The 19,654-nt window shown below is 40.5% G+C and overlaps 1 protein-coding gene across 17 annotated transcripts in view; it reads right to left on the minus strand.

Moving 5' to 3' along the window:
• The window catches only part of CADPS (calcium dependent secretion activator), a 489,813-nt gene that overhangs the window by 243,292 nt on the left and 226,867 nt on the right, over positions 1 to 19,654 (minus strand). For all 17 annotated transcript variants that reach the window (XM_045385957.2, XM_045385961.2, XM_045385964.3 and 14 more), the window contains exons 5-6: positions 17,064 to 17,297; positions 5,149 to 5,270 (exon numbers count right to left, since the gene is read on the minus strand). In XM_045385957.2, coding sequence (XP_045241892.1) covers positions 5,149 to 5,270; positions 17,064 to 17,297 — 356 coding nt within the window. The remainder of the gene's footprint in view (positions 1 to 5,148; positions 5,271 to 17,063; positions 17,298 to 19,654) is intronic.

Genomic DNA, 19,654 nt, shown 5'->3' on the forward strand with positions numbered 1-19,654 from the left:
TCCCAGTTAGGGCATTTTATTTTCTCATTTCCTTGGAAAATACCAAGTTTCCAAGTTTGGTTGTGTTTTCTAATCCCTGGTAATAATGAAATTCATATGTCAGAAGCCCATGTCCTGTCAGGAGTAATGAACTTGTTAAATAATCAAATGCCAAGTGGCATCTTTGGTTTCAATTCAGTACAGTATAATTTCAGATACATTAGCACAATACTGGGTTGCTAATTAAACTTCCTTTCTTTTCAGCAAAATTATTTACGTGTTCCAGTATTTAATCCTTGGGGCATGGTTATTATAGAGGGTAACTTACATTGTACAAAACTACCAATACATATAATTTTGGAATATATTTTCTACTCAGGGAATATGTCAGGTTTCTTTATATCAATTTTCTTTTCAAATTAACATAATTTGCCTACTATCTTCCCAATCTCTACCATTTCTGTATACCAATGCAAGATACTTTCATGATTACTTTTCATCGTACCCAGGTACCACCTGTGCTATTATGTACTTAATATATTTTATTTAAATTGATTCACTTTTTAAGTGTTACTGTATTTCTTTAAAAAGGAAATCTTACGTCATCGCCACAAAAGACAAAACAGCACCACCAGCCATGAATGGAAGGTAAGCGTAATGGGATCTAAACAAGGGTATGAAATCTTAACTGGATGCTGTTGTCTGCAGAAGGCTCTGAGCCTGAGACCTGTGGAGGTGTTAATGACCTACTAGCATCATATTAAAATGTTCTCCTTGATCTTATCAGAAGAATTGAAAAATAAATGGAAAAGGAGTGCCTTTCTTTTCACATAATTTCATCTCACGATGCCATGTTCTGGTATTACTTAACATAATCTCTGTTCTTAGTAAAGGTAAGAGTGCCACCCTTTGAAATACATTACCTTAGAGCAAGAACAGCCCTCTGCTCTAGTTCAAAGAAAGTGGGAAAATATATTCCAAATGCTTTGGAATCCCCAAAGCATTTCCCTTCTCCATCTCCATGCCTTCCTGAGGCTGCTGACCTAATGGCAGGATTTGAAGCACTTCTGCCTAAGTATCCCCATCGGTTTCCCCATCAGAAGCAAAAACAACCTGTTGCAAATGGAGACAGTATTGTAAAATAAATACATCTCATGAAAACTTGATCATACATTCTCCTGGCTTTCTATGTTAAAAACGCAGGAGAGGAGGACAACAGAATTGAGAGGACACAGTCTGCTTGAAAATAACTCACAGGTATCAAATAGATTGATCAAGTGAAGGATGAATACAGGCCACAATTTAGCTGAGAGTATAAGAGGCTGCCCCGCCTTTACCACACACAAAGTATTAATAGATTTAACTAATGAACACAGTGTTATTATATTATACAACTGATCCAATATGACCATGCTGAGCAGGGTCCTGGCTATAAGTGAAGAGATGGCACTCTTAAAGGAGGTGAAGGATGGGAAATGTCGATTCCATACATGAGGATTCCAAGTAACATACTCTTAGACAAACTGGATTATGTTATGTATGCCTGAATTTTTGGCTATACTTGAGAAAAAAAAGACAACAGCCAAATTCCTTGTAGACATGCGCTATGGTACAATGTCAGGGTTCCAGTTATGGGGTATAGTACTTGGTAGCAGCAACCATGGGATTTGAGTAATAAACAAAACACGCTCGAATGGAGTTTTGGTTTTAGAATATATAAATAAAGCATGGGCAACAGCTGGCTGTAAAAATAGTCAAAGACAAGATTCAGAAGATGAATAGGGCAGGAAAAGGGCTAAGCTTGTCAGAGGATGAAGTGGAGTTATTAGGACAAATTAAAGATAATCCCTGAAAGGAAAATTTCTAGAATAATCAAAATCAAGTAGCAGAGATGACAGCTGGAGATTAGTAATAGGAGAAAGTGTAAGTGGGAGGGGAGAAAGTGGAGAAAAGGAGAAGAAATAAAGCTTCAAAGAAAAGAGATGATGAAGAGGCTTCTGAGTAAGTTAAAACTAGGGAGGCAGGAAGAAAATGGAACTGCACAAACAGGCTGGTTCATCCTAACAGATAAAACTGGAGGCAAGCCAGGTGAAGTGGCCCATGCCTGAATCCCAGTACTTTGGGAGGCTGAGGCGGGAGCAGGTCACTTGAGCCCAACAGTTCGAGACGACCAGCCTGGGCAACATGGTAAAACTCTGTCTCCACAAAAATATACAAAAATTAGCTGGGTGTTGTGGTGTATGCCTGTAGTCCCAGCCACTCAGGAGAGCGAGGTGGGAGGATCACCTGAGTCCAGGTTGGCCAAGGCTGCAGTGAGTTGTGATCGCACCACTGTACTCCAGCCTGGGTGACAGAGTAAGACTCTGTCTCAAAAGACAAAACAAAACAAAACCCAAACCCCAAAACAAAACAAAACAAAACAACTTGGAGGCAGAGGAAAACTACTGGAAGTGAACTGTAACAAAGAAAAATGGTTAAAAAGAGTATTGAGTACAGACTTGTGGATTTAGAAGGAAAATAAGTAAAGGATATAGGAGAGTCTACATGTAAAGGATAGACAGGAAGACACATGAGTGTTGTACATTTCAAGCTTCCGGTATATCCCTTTGGGATACTATAGAAATGGAAAATACAGGGCACTTGTACTCCTCCCTCTCCCAGGGCAGATATTACAAGTTGACCTTGGCACTATTTTCCTCTGAGTATGGATTTGGCCTCGAACGCTTCTCAGTACAGCACTTTAGGTAGCTACCACTGATTGATTTGACTTGACCCTGGTCACGAAACCTGAATCCTTAAGGTATTATAAAACAAACAAATCAACAAACTTATTGACTGAAGAGGAATCAAAAATGTATACTTCTTGCTGGAAAAGCAAAATGTTTCAATGTGAGCTGTTTCTGTTTATAGACATCATAATCCACATGTGTAGTTATGAGTAAGTATGTGTATGAAACATGAATATTTCAAGCAGGTAGGCCCAAGCATTCTGTAATTATTTGTAATCTGAAATTCTGTTTTAACCATTTACAAGCACAGGAAAATCAACTCATCATTTACCCTGGTAACTGAAACTGTTGCGTCTGATCAAATGTTACAAACTGTGTTTTGAATTATAATAGCTCATATGAAGCAACAGTCTGTTAGAATAATCAGAACTTTCTCCTTCCTTCTCAATGTTATAACACCATATTGGGCCCAGCATCTTAAAAAGTAGGCAGAAATACCAAATAGGTTATTCTTCCCCCATATATCATACATTTTTTAAAAGCACAAATAAATAGTGCAGTATAACATAAGAGCATGGAAAATGATCAGACCATTTGAGGAATAACTAAGATTTCATCAATGGCAGTAAAAAAGAAACCACATTCATTGTCACTTTGAAACTCGATTGTAAAAAAAGGGAGGAAGGGTGGTGTGTGACAAGGTGCACTGGTTTCCATTTCCTCTTGTACACACTCATTAATTTCTCCCAGCTTCTGAGCATCTAAGGCTTTTGCCTATTCATGCAAAGAGCCACTTGAAGGCATACAATGCCCTCAGATTTTCTCTAGTCCAGGAAACATTCAGCGCTTTCTTTGAACTATTTTGTTTGAACATCCTGGTAAGTTATTCATGTTCTGCCAAACAGCTCATAATGCTCTGGGGGAGGAGAGGCAGTGAGCTACTGTTCGGGGTTTCTCTTTTGATGACTCTCTTATGAATTAACACCAACACAAAAAGATGCTCATTAGTCTAGATGGGCTTACTGAGATAGAAAAGGAAGGGAGAGAAAAGTAGTGGGTAGGGAGGGAAGGGAGCAATGATCTCTCAAGAATCTTTGAGGTCTGAGAGTCTATTGACCCTAATGAACGAACCCATTATTGCTCCTGTGGACCATTGAAACAGGACCCTAACTGACCTCCTGCACAACTCTGCCCACCCACTCCCCACCCACTGCAGCGAGAGTCACCTTTTCAAAATACATCTCCAATTCATGTTTTCCTTGCCAAGGCCTAACAACTTCCCCATGGTATGGCCCTGCCTGCCTCTCTGGCAGCTTATGGCACCCCTTATTCTCCAAACTCCAGCCCCACTGGCCACCTTTTAATTTCTCCTTGCCCAGGGCCTTTGCTAACCACAAGACCTTTGCACAAGCTGTTTACTCTGCCTAGAATGCTCTCCACCCATCCCCACTCCCATTGCTCAACTTTAATAATATTAGCTCAGATACCTCATATGTCCTAAGGAAGGCCTATTCTGCATCTGTTCTCACAAACTGGTTCAGGTCCCTCCTGCTATCTCCTCTCAAAGCGTCCTTTGTCAGCATTTATAACTATCTGTAATTATATATTTGTGCCATTACTTTTCTGATGGTCCCACGAAACTGTGAGCTGTGGAGCGCTACACCAGTGACTACTTTCCTTTCCACCATGCACTAATACCTTGTACACACAAATAGTAAGCATTTGACACAATTATATTGACCCAATGAATTAATGTATTATGTAACATACTACCTTGCTAATACATTCAGAACTATGACATATAGGAAAAAAATTAGACAAAAACCTAAATATCGTATGTTCTCACTAATAAGTGGGATCAAAGCTACAAGAATGCAAAGGCATAAGAATGATACAATGGACTTTGGGGACTCAGGGGGAAAGAGTGGGAAGGGGGTAAGGGATAACAGACTACAAATTGAGTTCAGTGTATACGGCTCAGGTGATGACACCAAAATCTCCCAAATCACCACTGAAGAACTTACCAATATAACCAAATACCACCTATTCCCCAAAAATCTATGGAAATAAAAAAAAAAACTTTAAGTCTTATACTGAAAACCAAATATTTAGAAAATTTAATAAAGTAAACTTATATCAAACGTTCCTGCACATTAGATTGATGAATGGAAATTGTGACTAATCTCTCGAGGGTGAATACTTAAAACCACCAGAAAGGAGACTGCTTCTTTAATTTTCTTCAGTTCTCTGCTTTGAAGGAACTAGAATCTTTGCTATAGCTGCCAAATAAAAAGGTAGGCAAATCATCTTTTGAAAAATAATCAAGGTTTATGTCTTCTAGGATCTCCTGGGGAAACCAGATCTTTACCTCGGAGTTGGCCAAAATGGAACTAATGGCAGCAACCCTCTATAAGATGGACCCTGGAGAAACATAACTTACGTTGGTTTAGAAGCCTCGGCCTGATCAGTCTGTAGTTTCTCTCCTCCTTCCACCTCCATTGTACAATATACGATGCGATTTGGAGCCAAAGATTTCAGGCCTTGGACTTCCATGATTACCACCTGAAAAGATAATTCCACATAATTGAGGTTACTGGCAAGGCCCCTGGCAGCATCACCCAGAGGAAAATACATAAATGGGAAGCTACAGAGAATACCAACAGGTATCTGATGGCTTCTATTAGGTTTGTACCAGTCATGCTGGGACCAGTCTAGCACGAAAATGCAATTCCTCATAGTGTAGCTGATTGCCTGCCAGACAGAAAGACAAGGCTCACTAATTCAAATGCTCACAGGGGTCAGACAGGCATATAAAATGGGCTACTCTTTCTGTGTTAAGCAAATAAGATCAGTTTTTCATTTCTACCAAGAAATAGGCTCTTCTTTTCTTTTTTTTCTTTTTCTTTTTGAAATGGAGTCTCACTCTTTTTTTTTTTTTTTTTTTTTTTTTAGAGTGTGGGGTGGGAAATCAGGGGTCTCACAGCCTTCAGAGCTGAGAGCCTCGAACAGATTTACCCACATATTTATTGACAGTAAGCCAGTGATAAGCATTGTTTCTATAGAGTATAGATGAACTAAAAGCATTTCTTTTTTTTTTTTTAAATTATTATACTTTAAGTTCTAGGGTACATGTGCATAACGTGCAGGTTTGTTACATATGTATACTTGTGCCATGTTGGTGTGCTGCACCCATCAACTCATCAGCACCCAACAACTCATCATTTACATCAGGTATAACTCCCAATGCCATCCCTCCCCTTGCCCCCCTCCCCATAATAGGCCCCAGTGTGTGATGTTCCCCTTCCAGAGTCCAAGTGATCTCATTGTTCAATTCCCACCTATGACTGAGAACATGCGGTGTTTGGTTTTCTGTTCTTGTGATAGTTTGCTGAGAATGATGGTTTCCAGCTGCATCCATGTCCCTACAAAGGACACGAACTCATCCTTTTTTATGGCTGCATAGTATTCCATGGTGTATATGTGCCACATTTTCTTAATCCAGTCTGTCACTGATGGACATAAGCCAAACTATTTTTAAAGAAAATAAGAACCTGGCCAGGCACGTTGGCTCATGCCTGTAATCCCAGCATTTTGGGGAGGCCGAGGTGGGAGGATTGCCTGAGGTCAGGAGTTTGAGACCAGTCTAGCCAACATGGTAAAACTCTGTCTCTACTAAAAATACAAAAAAAAAAACAACCCCAAAATTAGCTGGGCATGGTGGCGTATGCCTGTAATCCCAGCTACTGTAAAAGTGTTCCTATTTCTCCACATCCTCTCCAGCACCTGTTGTTTCCTGACTTTTTAATGATTGCCATTCTAACTGGTGTGAGATGATATCTCATTGTGGTTTTGATTTGCATTTCTCTGATGGCCAGTGATGACGAGCATTTTTTCATGTGTCTGTTGGCTGCATGCATGTCTTCTTTTGAGAAATGTCTATTCATATCCTTTGCCCACTTTTTGATGGGGTTGTTTGTTCTTTTCTTGTAAATTTGTTTGAGTTCTTTGTAGGTTCTGGATATTAGCCCTTTGTCAGATGAGTAGATTGCAAAAATTTTCTCCCATTCTGTAGGTTGCCTGTTCACTCTGATGGTAGTTTCTTTTGCTGGGCAGAAGCTCTTTAGTTTAATTAGATCCCATTTGTCAATTTTGGCTTTTATTGCCATTGCTTTTGGTGTTTTAGACATGAAATCCTTGCCCATGCCTATGTCCTGAATGGTATTACCTAGGTTTTCTTCTAGGATTTTTATAGTATTAGGTCTCACATTTAAGTCTCTAATCCATCTTGAATTAATTTTCGTATAAGGAGTAAGGAAAGGATCCAGTTTCAGCTTTCTACTTATGGCTAGCCAATTTTCCCAGCACCATTTATTAAATAGGGAATCCTTTCCCCATTTCTTGTTTTTATCAGGTTTGTCAAAGATCAGATGGCTATAGATGTGTGGTATTATTTCTGAGGACTCTGTTCTGTTCCATTGGTCTATATCTCTGTTTTGGTACCAGTACCATGCTGTTTTGGTTACTGTAGCCTTGTAGTATAGTTTGAAGTCAGGTAGCGTGATGCCTCCAGCTTTGTTCTTTTGACTTAGGATTGTCTTGGCAATGAGGGCTCTTTTTTGGTTCCATATGAACTTTAAAGCAGTTTTTTCCAATTCTGTGAAGAAACTCATTGGTAGCTTGATGGGGATGGCACTGAATCTATAAATTACCTTGGGCAGTATGGCCATTTACACGTTATTGATTCTTCCTATCCATGAGCATGGTATGTTCTTGCATTTGTTTGGGTCCTCTTTTATTTCACTGAGTAGTGGTTTGTAGTTCTCCTTGAAGAGGTCCTTTACATCCCTTGTAAGTTGGATTCCTAGGTATTTGATTCTCTTTGAAGCAATTGTGAATGGAAGTTCATTCCTGATTTGGCTCTCTGTCTGTTACTGGTGTATGAGAATGCTTGTGATTTTTGCACATTGATTTTGTATCCTGAGACTTTGCTGAAGTTGCTTATCAGCTTAAGGAGATTTTGGGCTGAGATGATGGGGTTTTCTAAATATACAATCATGTCATCTGCAAACAGGGACAATTTGATTTCTTCTTTTCCTAACTGAATACCCTTGATTTCTTTCTCTTGCCTGATTGCCCTAGCCAGAACTTCCAATACTATGTTGAATAGGAGTGGTGAGAGAGGGCATCCCTGTCTTGTGCCAGTTTTCAAAGGGAATTTTTCCAGTTTTTGCCCCTTCAGTATGATATTGGCTGTGGGTTTGTCATAAATAGCTCTTATTATTTTGAGATACATTCCATCAATACTGAATTTTTTGAGAGTTTTTAGCATGAAGGGCTGTTGAATTTTGTCAAAGGCTTTTTCTGCATTTATTGAGATAATCATGTGGTTTTTGTCTTTGGTTCTGTTTATATGCTGGATTACGTTTATTGGTTTGTATATGTTGAATCAGCCTTGCATCCCAGGGATGAAGCCCACTTGATCATGGTGGATAAGCTTTTTGATGTGCTGCTGGATTCGGTTAGCCAGTATTTTATTGAGGATTTTTGCATCGATGTTCATGAGGGATATTGGACTAAAATTCTTTTTTTTGTTGTGTCTCTGCCAGGCTTTGGTATCAGGATGATGCTGGCCTCATAAAATGAGTTAGAGAGGATTCCTTCTTTTTCTATCGATTGGAATAGTTTCAGAAGGAATGGTACCAGCTCCTCCTTGTACCTCTGGTAGAATTCAGCTGTGAATCCATCTGGTCCTGGACTTTTTTTGGTTGGTAGGCTATTAATTATTGCCTCAATTTCAGAGCCTGCTATTGGTCTATTCAGGGATTCAACTTCTTCCTGGTTTAGTCTTGGGAGACTGTAAGTGTCCAAGAAATTATCCATTTCTTCTAGATTTTCTAGTTTATTTGCGTAGAGGTGTTTATAGTATTCTCTGATGGTATTTTGTATTTCTGTGGGGTCAGTGGTGATATCCCCTTTATCATTTTTTATTGCGTCTATTTGATTCTTCTCTCTTTTCTTCTTTATTAGTCTTGCTAGCGATCTATCAATTTTGTTGATCTTTTCAAAAAACCAACTCCTGGATTCATTGATTTTTTGGAGGGTTTTTTGTGTCTCTATCTCCTTCAGTTCTGCTCTGATCTTAGTTATTTCTTGCCTTCTGCTAGCTTTCGAATGTGTTTGCTCTTGCTTCTCTAGTTCTTTTAATTGCGATGCTAGAGTGTCAATTTTAGATCTTTCCAGCTTTCTCTTGTGGGCATTTAGTGCTATAAATTTCCCTCTACACACTGCTTTAAATGTGTCCCAGAGATTCTGCTATGTTGTGTCTTTGTTCTCATTGGTTTCAAAGAACATCTTTATTTCTGCCTTCATTTCGTTATGTACCCAGTAGTCATTCAGGAGCAGGTTGTTCAGTTTCCATGTAGTTGAGCGGTTTTGATTGAGTTTCTTAGTCCTGAGTTCTAGTTTGATTGCACTGTGGTCTGAGAGACAGTTTGTTATCATTTCCATTCTTGTACATTTGCTGAGGAGTGCTTTACTTCCAATTATGTGGTCAATTTTGGAGTAAGTATGATGTGGTGCTGAGGAGAATGTATATTCTGTTGATTTGGGGTGGAGAGTTCTGTATATGTCTATTAGGTCCACTTGGTACAGAGATGAGTTCAATTCCTGGATATCCTTGTCAACTTTCTGTCTCGTTGATCTGTCTAATGTTGACAGTGAGGTGTTGAAGTCTCCCATTATTATTGTATGGGAGTCTAAGTCTCTTTGTAAGTCTCTAAGGACTTGCTTGATGAATCTGGGTGCTCCTGTATTGGGTGCATATATATTTAGGATAGTTAGCTCTTCCTGTTGAATTGATCCCTTTACTATTATGTAATGGCCTTCTTTGTCTCTTTTGATCTTTGATGGTTTAAAGCCTGCTTTATCAGAGAGTAGTATTGCAACCCCTGCTTTTTTTGGTTCTCCATTTGCTTGGCAGATCTTCCTCTATCCCTTTATTTTGAGCCTATGTGTGTCTCTGCTTGTGAGATGGGTCTCCTGAATACAGCACACTGATGGGTCTTGACTCTTTATCCAGTTTGCCAGTCTGTGTCTTTTAATTGGACCATTTAGTCCATTTACATTTAAGGTTAATATTGTTATGTGTGAACTTGATCCTGTCATTATGATATTAACTGGTTATTTTGCTCATTAGTTGATGCAGTTTCTTCCTAGCATCGATGGTCTTTACATTTTGGCATGTTTTTGCAATACCTGGTACCAGTTGTTCCTTTCCATGTTTAGTGCTTCCTTCAGGGTCTCTTGTAAGGCAGGCCTGGTGGTGACAAAATCTCTAAGCATTTGCTTATCTGTAAAGGATTTTATCTCTCCTTCACTTATGAAACTTAGTTTGGCCGGATGTGAAATTCTGGTTGAAAATTCTTTTCTTTAAGAATGTTGAATATTGGCCCCCACTCTCTTTTGGCTTGTAGAGTTTCTGCTGAGAGATCTGCTGTTAGTCTGATGGGCTTCCCTTTGTGGGTAACCCGACCTTTCTCTCTGGCTGCCCTTAACATTTTTTCCTTCATTTCAACTTTGGTGAATCTGACAATTATGTGTCTTGGAGTTGCTCTTCTCCAGGAGTATCTTTGTGGCATTCTCTGTATTTCCTGAATTTGAATGTTGGCCTGCCCTACTAGGTTGGGGAAGTTCTCCTGGATGATATCCTGAAGAGTGTTTTCCAACTTGGTTCCATTTTCCCCCTCACTTTCAGGAACCGCAATCAGACGTAGATTTGGTCTTTTCACATAATCCCATACTTCTTGAAGGCTTTGTTCATTTCTTTTTTCTCTTTTTTCTTTAGACTTCTCTTCTCGCTTCATTTCATTCATTTGATCCTCAATCGCTGATACTCTTTCTTCCAGTTGATTGAGTCGGTTACTGAAGCTTGTGCATTTGTCACATATTTCTTGTGTCATGGTTTTTATCTCTGTCAGTTCGTTTATGGCCTTCTCTGCATTGATTATTCTAGTTATCCATTCTTCCATTCTTTTTTCAAGATTTTTAGTTTCTTTGCGCTGGGTACGTAATTCCTCCTTTAGCTCTGAGAAATTTGATGGACTGAGGCCTTCTTCTCTCAACTCGTCAAAGTCATTCTGCGTCCAGCTTTGATCCGTTGCTGGCGATGAGGTGTGTTCCTTTGGAGGGGGAGATGTGCTCTTATTTTTTGAATTTCCAGCTTTTCTGCCCTGCTTTTTCCCCGTCTTTGTGGTTTTATCTGCCTTTGGTCTTTGATGATGGTGACGTACTGGTGGGGTTTTGGTGTGGGTGTCCTTCCTGTTCGTTAGTTTTCCTTCTAACAGTCAGGACCCTCAGCGGTAGGTCTGTTGGAGATTGCTTGAGGTCCACTCCAGACCCTGTTTGCCTGGGTATCAGCAGCAGAGGCTGCAGAAGATAGAATATTGCTGAACAGCGAGTGTACCTTTCTGATTCTTGCTTTGGAAGCTTCATCTCAGGGGTGTACCCTGCTGTGTGAGGTGTGGGGTGTCAGTCTGCCCCTAGTGGGGGATGTCTCCCAGTTAGGCTACTCAGGGGTCAGGGACCCACTTGAGCAGGCAGTCTATCCATTCTCAGATCTCAACCTCTGTGTTGGGAGATCCAATGCTCTCTTCAAAGCTGTCAGACAGGGTCGTTTGCATCTGCAGAGGTTTCTGCTGCTTTTTTTGTTTGTTTGTTTAGCTGTGCCCTGTCCCCAGAGGTGGAGTCTACAGAGACAGGCAGGCCTCCTTGAGCTGCTGTGGGCTCCACCTAGGTCGAGCTTCCCAGTGGCTTTGTTTACCTACTTAAGCCTCAGCAATGGCGGGCACCCCTCCTCCAGCCTTGCTGCTGCCTTGCAGTTAGATCACAGACCACTGTGGTAGCAATGAGGGAGGCTCTGCTGGTGTGGGACCCTCCTGGCCAAGTGTGGGATATAATCTCCTAGTGTGCCATTTGCAAAGACCCTTGGTAAAGTGCAGTATTGGGGTGGGAGTTACCCAATTTTCCAGGTGTTGTGTGTCTCAGTTCCCCTGGCTAGGAAAAGGGATTCCCTTCCCCCTGGTGCTTCCCAGGTGCCTTGCTTCAACTCTTGCTGGTCAGGCTGCAGCAGCTGACTAGCACCGGTTGTCTGGCACTCCCTAATGAGATAAACCCGGTACCTCAGTTGAAATGCAGAAATCACCGTCTTCTGTGTCGCTTGTGCTGGGAGCTGGAGACTGGAGCTGTTCCTATTCGGCCATCTTGCTCCGCCCCTAGAGTCTCACTCTTTCACCCAGACTGGAGTGGTGCAGTGGCATGATCTCGGCTCACCTCAACCTCCACCTCCCTGGTTCAAGCAATTCCCCTGTCTCAGTTACCCGAGTAGCTGGGATTACAGGCACATGCCACCATGCCTAGCTAATTTTTTTTTTTTTTTTGTATTTTTAGTAGAGACAGAGTTTTACCATGTTGGCTAGACTGGTCTCAAACTCCTGACCTCAGGCAATCCTCCCACCTCGGCCTCCCAAAGTGCTGGGATTGCAGGCATGAGCCAATGTGCCCCGCCAGGTTCTTATTTTCTTTAAAAATAGTCTGGTTTATGTCCATCAGTGACAGACTGGATTAAGAAAATGTGGCACATATACACCATGGAATACTATGCAGCTATAAAAAAGGATGAGTTCATGTCCTTTGTAGGGACATGGATGCAGCTGGAAACCATCATTCTCAGCAAACTATCGCAAGAACAGAAAACCAAACACCGCATGTTCTCACTCATAGGTGGGAACTGAACAATGAGATCACTTGGACTCTGGAAGGGCAACATCACACACTGGGGCCTATTATGGGGAGGGGGAGAAGGGAGGGATGGCATTGGGAGTTATACCTGATGTAAATGACGAGTTGATGGGTGCTAACGAGTTGATGGGTGCAGTACACCAACATGGCACAAGTTTACATATGTAACAAACCTGCACGTTATGCACATGAACCCTAGAACTTAAAGTATGAAAAAAAAATAGTCTGGCTTTTGGTTCAGCACTTAAAAGAGACACAGGCTCATAAATTCACTTTTTTCTTCACAATAAGATAAGTAGCAGTGCAAATACTAAAATAAAGGGCAAGTACTATTCAGCATTAGATTCAGAGCTGCAATAGGGAGTAGTGGGGACTATGGCAAACTGGAGAGCACATGCTTCTGCTACCAGTTACAACCCATTATTGCCTTGTCTTTTCTCAGTTTAGAGTTACCAGATACTCCAATTTTGCCTTCCAGAAAATGGAAAACTGAATCAGAGTCACAGTGAGAAAGCTGATTTTGAAATGTTGACAATAATTCAAATAGGGAAAAATAAAATACACAAACTCTGTACAGGCCAATATTATTGAGTCAAAACAAAAACATGTCTGCAGCTGCATAGTCTCTGGTCCAGATTGAGAGAAAAAGCTGGTGTCATGACGGACCCAGATGTATCATTTACAGTTTCTGGCACTTCCTACCACCTCCCCAAACTCCACGTGATCACCTACTATTCTGATATTTAGCAGTATACCTTGTCACGAGAGAATGGGCGGGGGAGAAGAATGAGCAAAGTAGAGAAGAAAGAGATCGATTAAAAAATCTGAAACGAATGACTCACATCAGAGATATACAATTAGTCATTATATATGAAAAAATCATTCAGTTGTACTCCAAAACAGGTAATGGCATTACAAAAGAAGAAGAACGTGAGTGTGCAAAAAATGTATACTTCCTTAGTGGATCAGATTCAAGAAAGTACAACAGGGTTAGCATTGAACCAGGATTTCACAAGTCACAGTTTTGCTACTGGTTCTCAAACTTAATGTGAATCAGAATCACTTACAGGGCTTGTTAAACCAAAGACTGCTAGGCTCTATGATCCCCAGACTTTCTAATCAGTAGGCCTGGGTTGGAGCCTAGGACTTTCCATTTCTAACAATTTTCCTGGTGATGCTGATGCTGCTGACCCAGAAGCCATACTTTCAGAACCATTGTACTACTCGTGTGATGTTGGGCAAATGATTTGATGTTGAAGTCACTTCATTTTTTTTTTTTTTCAAATCTCCAGGCCTTCAGTTTCCTGATCTGTAAAGTGGGGGTAATAATATGTATCCTGCGGCTGCTGTGTGAGGATCAAATGAGATGATGTACATAACTGAACGTTTTTACACTGGGAAGAACATATGAATAGAAAGAAATGGAAGGCACAATGAAAGAGCACAAATTTTGGAATTTAAAATATCTGACTTCACATCCTGATTATGCATCTTCACAAGCTGTGTCATCATGCGCAGGTTTCTCAACCTCTCTGACGCTTAATTACTACACCTGCAAATACCTGAAAAGACTATTGTGAGGATTCCCTGTGTTACCATGAAAAAGCACCTGGCCCATAGTGGCATTCTACAAACACTTGTTGTTTTCTGTTAGCGCATGCCCTTTGCCCAAGGCCCGGCTGCTGGGCACCCTGGACCTTCCTTCCCTCACTGCAAAGTTAATTACTACCTGGTGTCCCCTCCAGCCATGAAAGTGTATAATTACATAAAATATGTCTTGCACCAAGCTGCAAATTCAGATCCTAGTTTGCCCTGATGAGAGGGAGATGACAATCCTCTTTCTCCCTCTTCTTGCCTCCCCCATTGTGCCCACCAAAACCTATTCACAAACAGATGTGCAATGATTTTTGGTGGCAGTTTTCTATGATGTGCAACTCAGTGTTCTCATTAAAAATTATTTGGGAATCCTAGGACATTTCTTTCTGTACTTTCAATTACAAGTCAAACCATTTGAATCATGTACACATAGGAATACGGACTTGTCTACATCTATATGTCAGGTAATCAGCTGTGTAATATTGAGTATTGACAAAGAATTAGAAAATTACAGATTTAGCAGGGCATTGTGGTGCACGCCTACAATCCCAGCATTTTGGGAGGCTGGGGTGGATAGATAGCATGAGTCCAGGAGTTCATGAACAGCCTGAACAACATGGTAAAACCCCACCTCTACAAAAAATACAAAGATTAGCTGGGTTTGGTGGTGTGCACCTGTAGTCCCAGCTACTTGGGAGGCTGGCTGAGGTGGGAAGATCACTTGAGCCCAGGAAGTTGAGGCTGCAGTGAGCCAAGATTGCACCTGCACCACTGTACTCCTGCCTGGGCAACAGAGTGAGACCTTGTGTTGAAAAAAAAAAAAAAGAGGAAAGAAAATTACAGATTTAAAATATTCATGAAAATCAACAAACCACTTTCCCCCCCTTTCTGTAGGAGGACAAGAGGCAGTAGGGAATAAATTGATGCCTTTAATTGGCAATAATCAAATTCAGACACCTAAGAAAATACACTCAGTATCTCAGGTGGCAGTATTGCTTTTTAAAAAAGAAAGTTTCTGTGAAATTACACTGATGATTTTTTCACACACTAAGTGCTCTATATTTAATTGAATGCTGCCTCTTCCAACTGCACAATACATGTTGAAAACACTAATGTGAGTATCTCCATCCAAACTTAGCACAGAAAAACAAATTACCTGCAGTTAATTCACAGCAGGCTTTAATGATGTTCTAGAAAATTGATTTAGTCTTTACACATTCTAATTAATTCCACAGAAATTTGATCTCTTCTTTTGGTCTCCCCATATCTAGGGTTATCATAAAACCCTTGTGGGGTTTTGAACTTTAGTAAGTTGCAAGTGGTTCTCAAATTTTGGAGTGGATAAGAAGTATGTAGGGGCTTGTTAAAGTATACAGTCCAGGGCTGAACCCTGTCTAGAATTTTTTTTTCTGATGACTTTATTGAGGCATGTTTTACATATCATATAATAGACCCATTTTAGATGCACAATTCAGTGATGTTGGTACATTTACTAAGTTGTGTAACCATCATCATAAATTAGTTTTAGAATATTTTTAGTTCTCCTAACAAGATTTCTTAAGCCCATTTCCACCCCCTGCCCCAGGGAACAATAATCCACTTCCTATTTCTGTAGATTTGCCTTTAGGACCTTTTATATCAAGGGAATCATACAATATGCCATCTTTTGTGTCTGACTTTTTTTTTTTTTTAGACAGGGTCTGTCTTTGTCACCCAGGCTGGAGTACAGTGGCACGATCATGGCTCACTGCAGCCTCAATCTCCCCAGCTAAACTGACCCTCCCACCTCAACCTCCCAAGGAGCTGGGACTACAGGTGCACACCATCACACTCAGCTAATTAAAACATTTTTTTTTTTTGTAGAGATGATGTCTCATTATGTTGCCTAGGCTGGTCTTAAACTCCTGAGCTCACGCAATCCTCCCACCTCAGCCTCCCAAAGTGCTGGGATTACAGACATGAGCCACCATGGCTTTTTTCACCAGGCATATTTTTGAGGTTCATCCATGTCATGGCATATATCAGTGGGTTGTTCCTTTTAATTGCTGAGTCATATTCCATTGTATGGGTATACCACATTTTGCTAACCATTCATCAGTTGATTGACATTTAGGTTGTTTCCATTTTGGGCTATTATAAATAATGCTGCCATAAATACTTGCAGTCAAATCTTTGTGCAGACATGTGTTCTCATTTTTATTGGGTATCTGACAGTGGAGTTGCTAGATCATATGGTAGTTTTATGTTTAACTTTTTCAGAAAATGCTAACTTATTTTCCAAAGTGGCTGCACTATTTTATATTCCCATCCCCTCGAGATCCTGGCTTAGTCGGTCTGGGTGGTACCCAGCAATCTGCATAGTGAACTACCTTCCCAGGTAATTCTGACATAGGTAGATCAGAACTACTCCTTAGATTGTATACATATGAAAAGAAAATGTGTGAAGAGAAATGATAGAGAAACTTATTGACATGTTCAGCATTTTGCCACAATACTAGCCTGAATGGGTACTTACTTTGGGAGCTGAGATAAACTTAAAAAGCCTCCACCACAGGGGACTCTCTACCTTGTAGCCAACAGGAAGGATGATGGGAAAGAAAACTTACAACTCGCCACAATATGATGGTAGCTTGCCTCTCTTATACCTGTAAAACTGGTTGCCAAAATTTTTAACTTTCTAAATTATACCAGGTCTTTATAAAATCCTTGAGCACTGTTTTAAGACAGAAAGTAATGCAAGATTAAATTTAGTAGGTGGCTTTCAGATTGCATTTCCTTAAGAAAAATGTGGGCTCCTGGAGATGGGGAAATCACTTGCTGATTAGCTGACCTAAGCTTAGCATGCTGTTATTATAATAACTGCTCCTGGGGTGCAAAAGAAAAAACAAGCTGATTGTGATGCATCTAATCACCCATGTCCTACTCGCTGTGCCAAGAAACTTTCAAGGGCTCAGAGCTTTTTACCTCCAATGAGAAAGACAGCACGACGTCTGACTTGGAGAGTTGGTTCTCACTCTCCTCGCCCATGTCGATGATGGAAGCATTGTGGCTGCGTTTGAGTTTCTGGAGCTTGAACTCCCCGCCTTTGGATACTGGCATGCTCTCCAAGTTGGCCATGAGCAGGTTGACAGATGACTTCAGCTCCTCAATGTACATGTTTTCCATTTCTTTGGATACAAACTTGGGAAATTTGCGTTCCTTGGGAAGAAAAAGAGAAGTATGAGCAGAGGAGTAAATAGGGAGCTGATTTATATAGAAGGTCTTTGTCTCATGGCTCAGAGTTAGGATCACATCTACTACTAGTGAAATTCACCCAGATTTCATGGCCTTGTGCTAGAAAAATGTTCAGCCTAGTTGAGTAGACAGCTGCCTGCCTGCTTGTTATTTATACATCCTAATAGGTAAGAAACACGTACGTATAGTAAGAAACATTGAAATGCTTTATTATAGTTCTATTTTTCCCCCAGTTTTCTTCAGCAAATTTGATTTGTAGGAAGAAAAATGGGGTGTTATTTTTCAAATCTGGTTTCAGTTCAGGTTTTCTTTTTAGTAAAATGCAGTCATTTGTTTTTAAGTGAGGGAAACAGAAAGAGACCCTATTTCTGGATATCTACAGAGATTTTCTCACATGAATAATTCAAAAGAAGCTCATTTGAGATGTTTCAAACATAGTCTGTATCTATTTCTAAGAATAATAGTTACTGTTTTCAAGAAAAATTGAACCAAATTAATGAAGTGATGAAAAATGTGATTAAAATTATTTAGAAGATAGAGCAATTTGGTATCATAACTGACCTCTATGTTTTCCTTTCTTGCTTATAAATTTAGATGTAATTGCAACATTGCTAACCATGCTATTTGTTTCTTCATACTTCTAAGTTCCCTGGAATATGCTTGGGATCAATCACCTTCCCAAACAGTCATTTACCACTTGAAACATAAACTTGCCCTCCCAAGCCCTATTCCATAATTGATGGAGTGAGAAGCAAGCCAAGTCAGACTGACTTTTTTTTTTTTTTTTGAAGTGACAGAAAAATCCAACTCAAACTGGCTTAAAACAACAAAAGAAGAATATCCTAGGGGTAGACCCAGCTTTAGGAAAGGCTGGACACAGGGCTCAGGTGATATCACCCAACTGAGATTTTTGTTAAAATCTTGGGTTTGGTTCCTCTGGGGTGGCTTCACGCTCAGTTTGGCTCCCTTATTGTCACAGAAATGTTGCTAAAGATGTGAACTGTACAACATCACATCATGCTGTCTAATGGAAGAGTGAATATTTCCTCTTGTAATATGCAAGGAAGATGGAGGCAGTCTTTCATCCCCAAATTCTCACCCAAAGTCTAACTCACGTACATGTTCAATTGGCCATATTACTGGCCAATTTGTATGGCTGTGCTGATTTGCATAGGCATAGGTTATGCCCTCTGTCCTTGTGGCTGGGAGTAGAACTAAACCTAGATCCCATGAAACATGAATTGGTATGCCAAGTTTGTGTGGCAAAAAAATAAGCTGCTAATACACGGGCATCTGAGTCAAGATGAGCCAATTAATTCTATCAAGTGCCCAGTCATCAATCAGATTTACTCTGTCAAGCAGTTGAACTAGCCTGAGAGACATTGAGACTACAATTGCCTGGTAGAACTGAAACAGCAACATCTTACAGACTCAGGGTTGGCTGCCACACTGGATCAGGTCAAAGCAGAAGAAGACATTTAAAAAGAAGAGAGAGAAAGAAGTAGAGACAAAGAGAGAGAAGAAGTAATGGAGGTAGGGACTGAAGGAGGGAGGAAAAGGGAGAGAAAAGAAAAGAAAAGAAGATGCTGTCTAGAGTTACAGAAAGGAACTCTGACTTTTATCATTTTCTAATTTCCACAGGCCTAGTTATTTCTCCTGTACGTTGGTTCCTTAAGAATTTATTTTTCTTTCAGTAATTCCCCCACCCACCAGTTAGTTAAAAGGGTTTTTTTTCCTTGCCACCTCACAGCTTCAGTCAAATACAGAGAGTGGTTCTTCTCCATAGAGCTTAGAGATGTCGTTGTGCTGGTCCAGTGCCAGTCTTCTTCCTACATGAAGGCTGTCATAAGTCTTGTTCCTCTCTCTCCCTACCTCCCTGCATAACTAACAGCCTTCTTGTCATCTTCCATATTTCAGCTTCAAAATTTCACTTCCCTGGGTTAGGTCCTCCTGTTGTACTTGCTAACTCACCTTCTTGGTAGCAGTTATTGAAATGGATTGAATGTTTGTGTCCTTGCATAATTTATATGTTGAAATCCAATCCTCAATGTGATGGCATTTGAAGATGGGCCTTGGGAAAGTGATTAGGTCATGAGGGCTCTCGTGATGGAATTAGTGCCTTTACAAAAGAGGCCTCAGAGAGCTGCTCATTTGTTCCTGCCAGCATGTGAAGACCTGGTAAAAAGACAGCTGTCTATGAATCAGGAAGTGGGCCCTCATCAGACACTGAATCTGATGGTGCCTTGATTTTGAACTTCCCAGCCTCCAGAACTGTGAGAAACAAATTTCTCTTGTTTATGCCAACTATGGTATTCTGTTAT

The sequence above is a fragment of the Macaca fascicularis genome, chromosome 2 (assembly GCF_037993035.2).
Source record: "Macaca fascicularis isolate 582-1 chromosome 2, T2T-MFA8v1.1".
Classification (NCBI taxonomy): domain Eukaryota; kingdom Metazoa; phylum Chordata; class Mammalia; order Primates; family Cercopithecidae; genus Macaca; species Macaca fascicularis.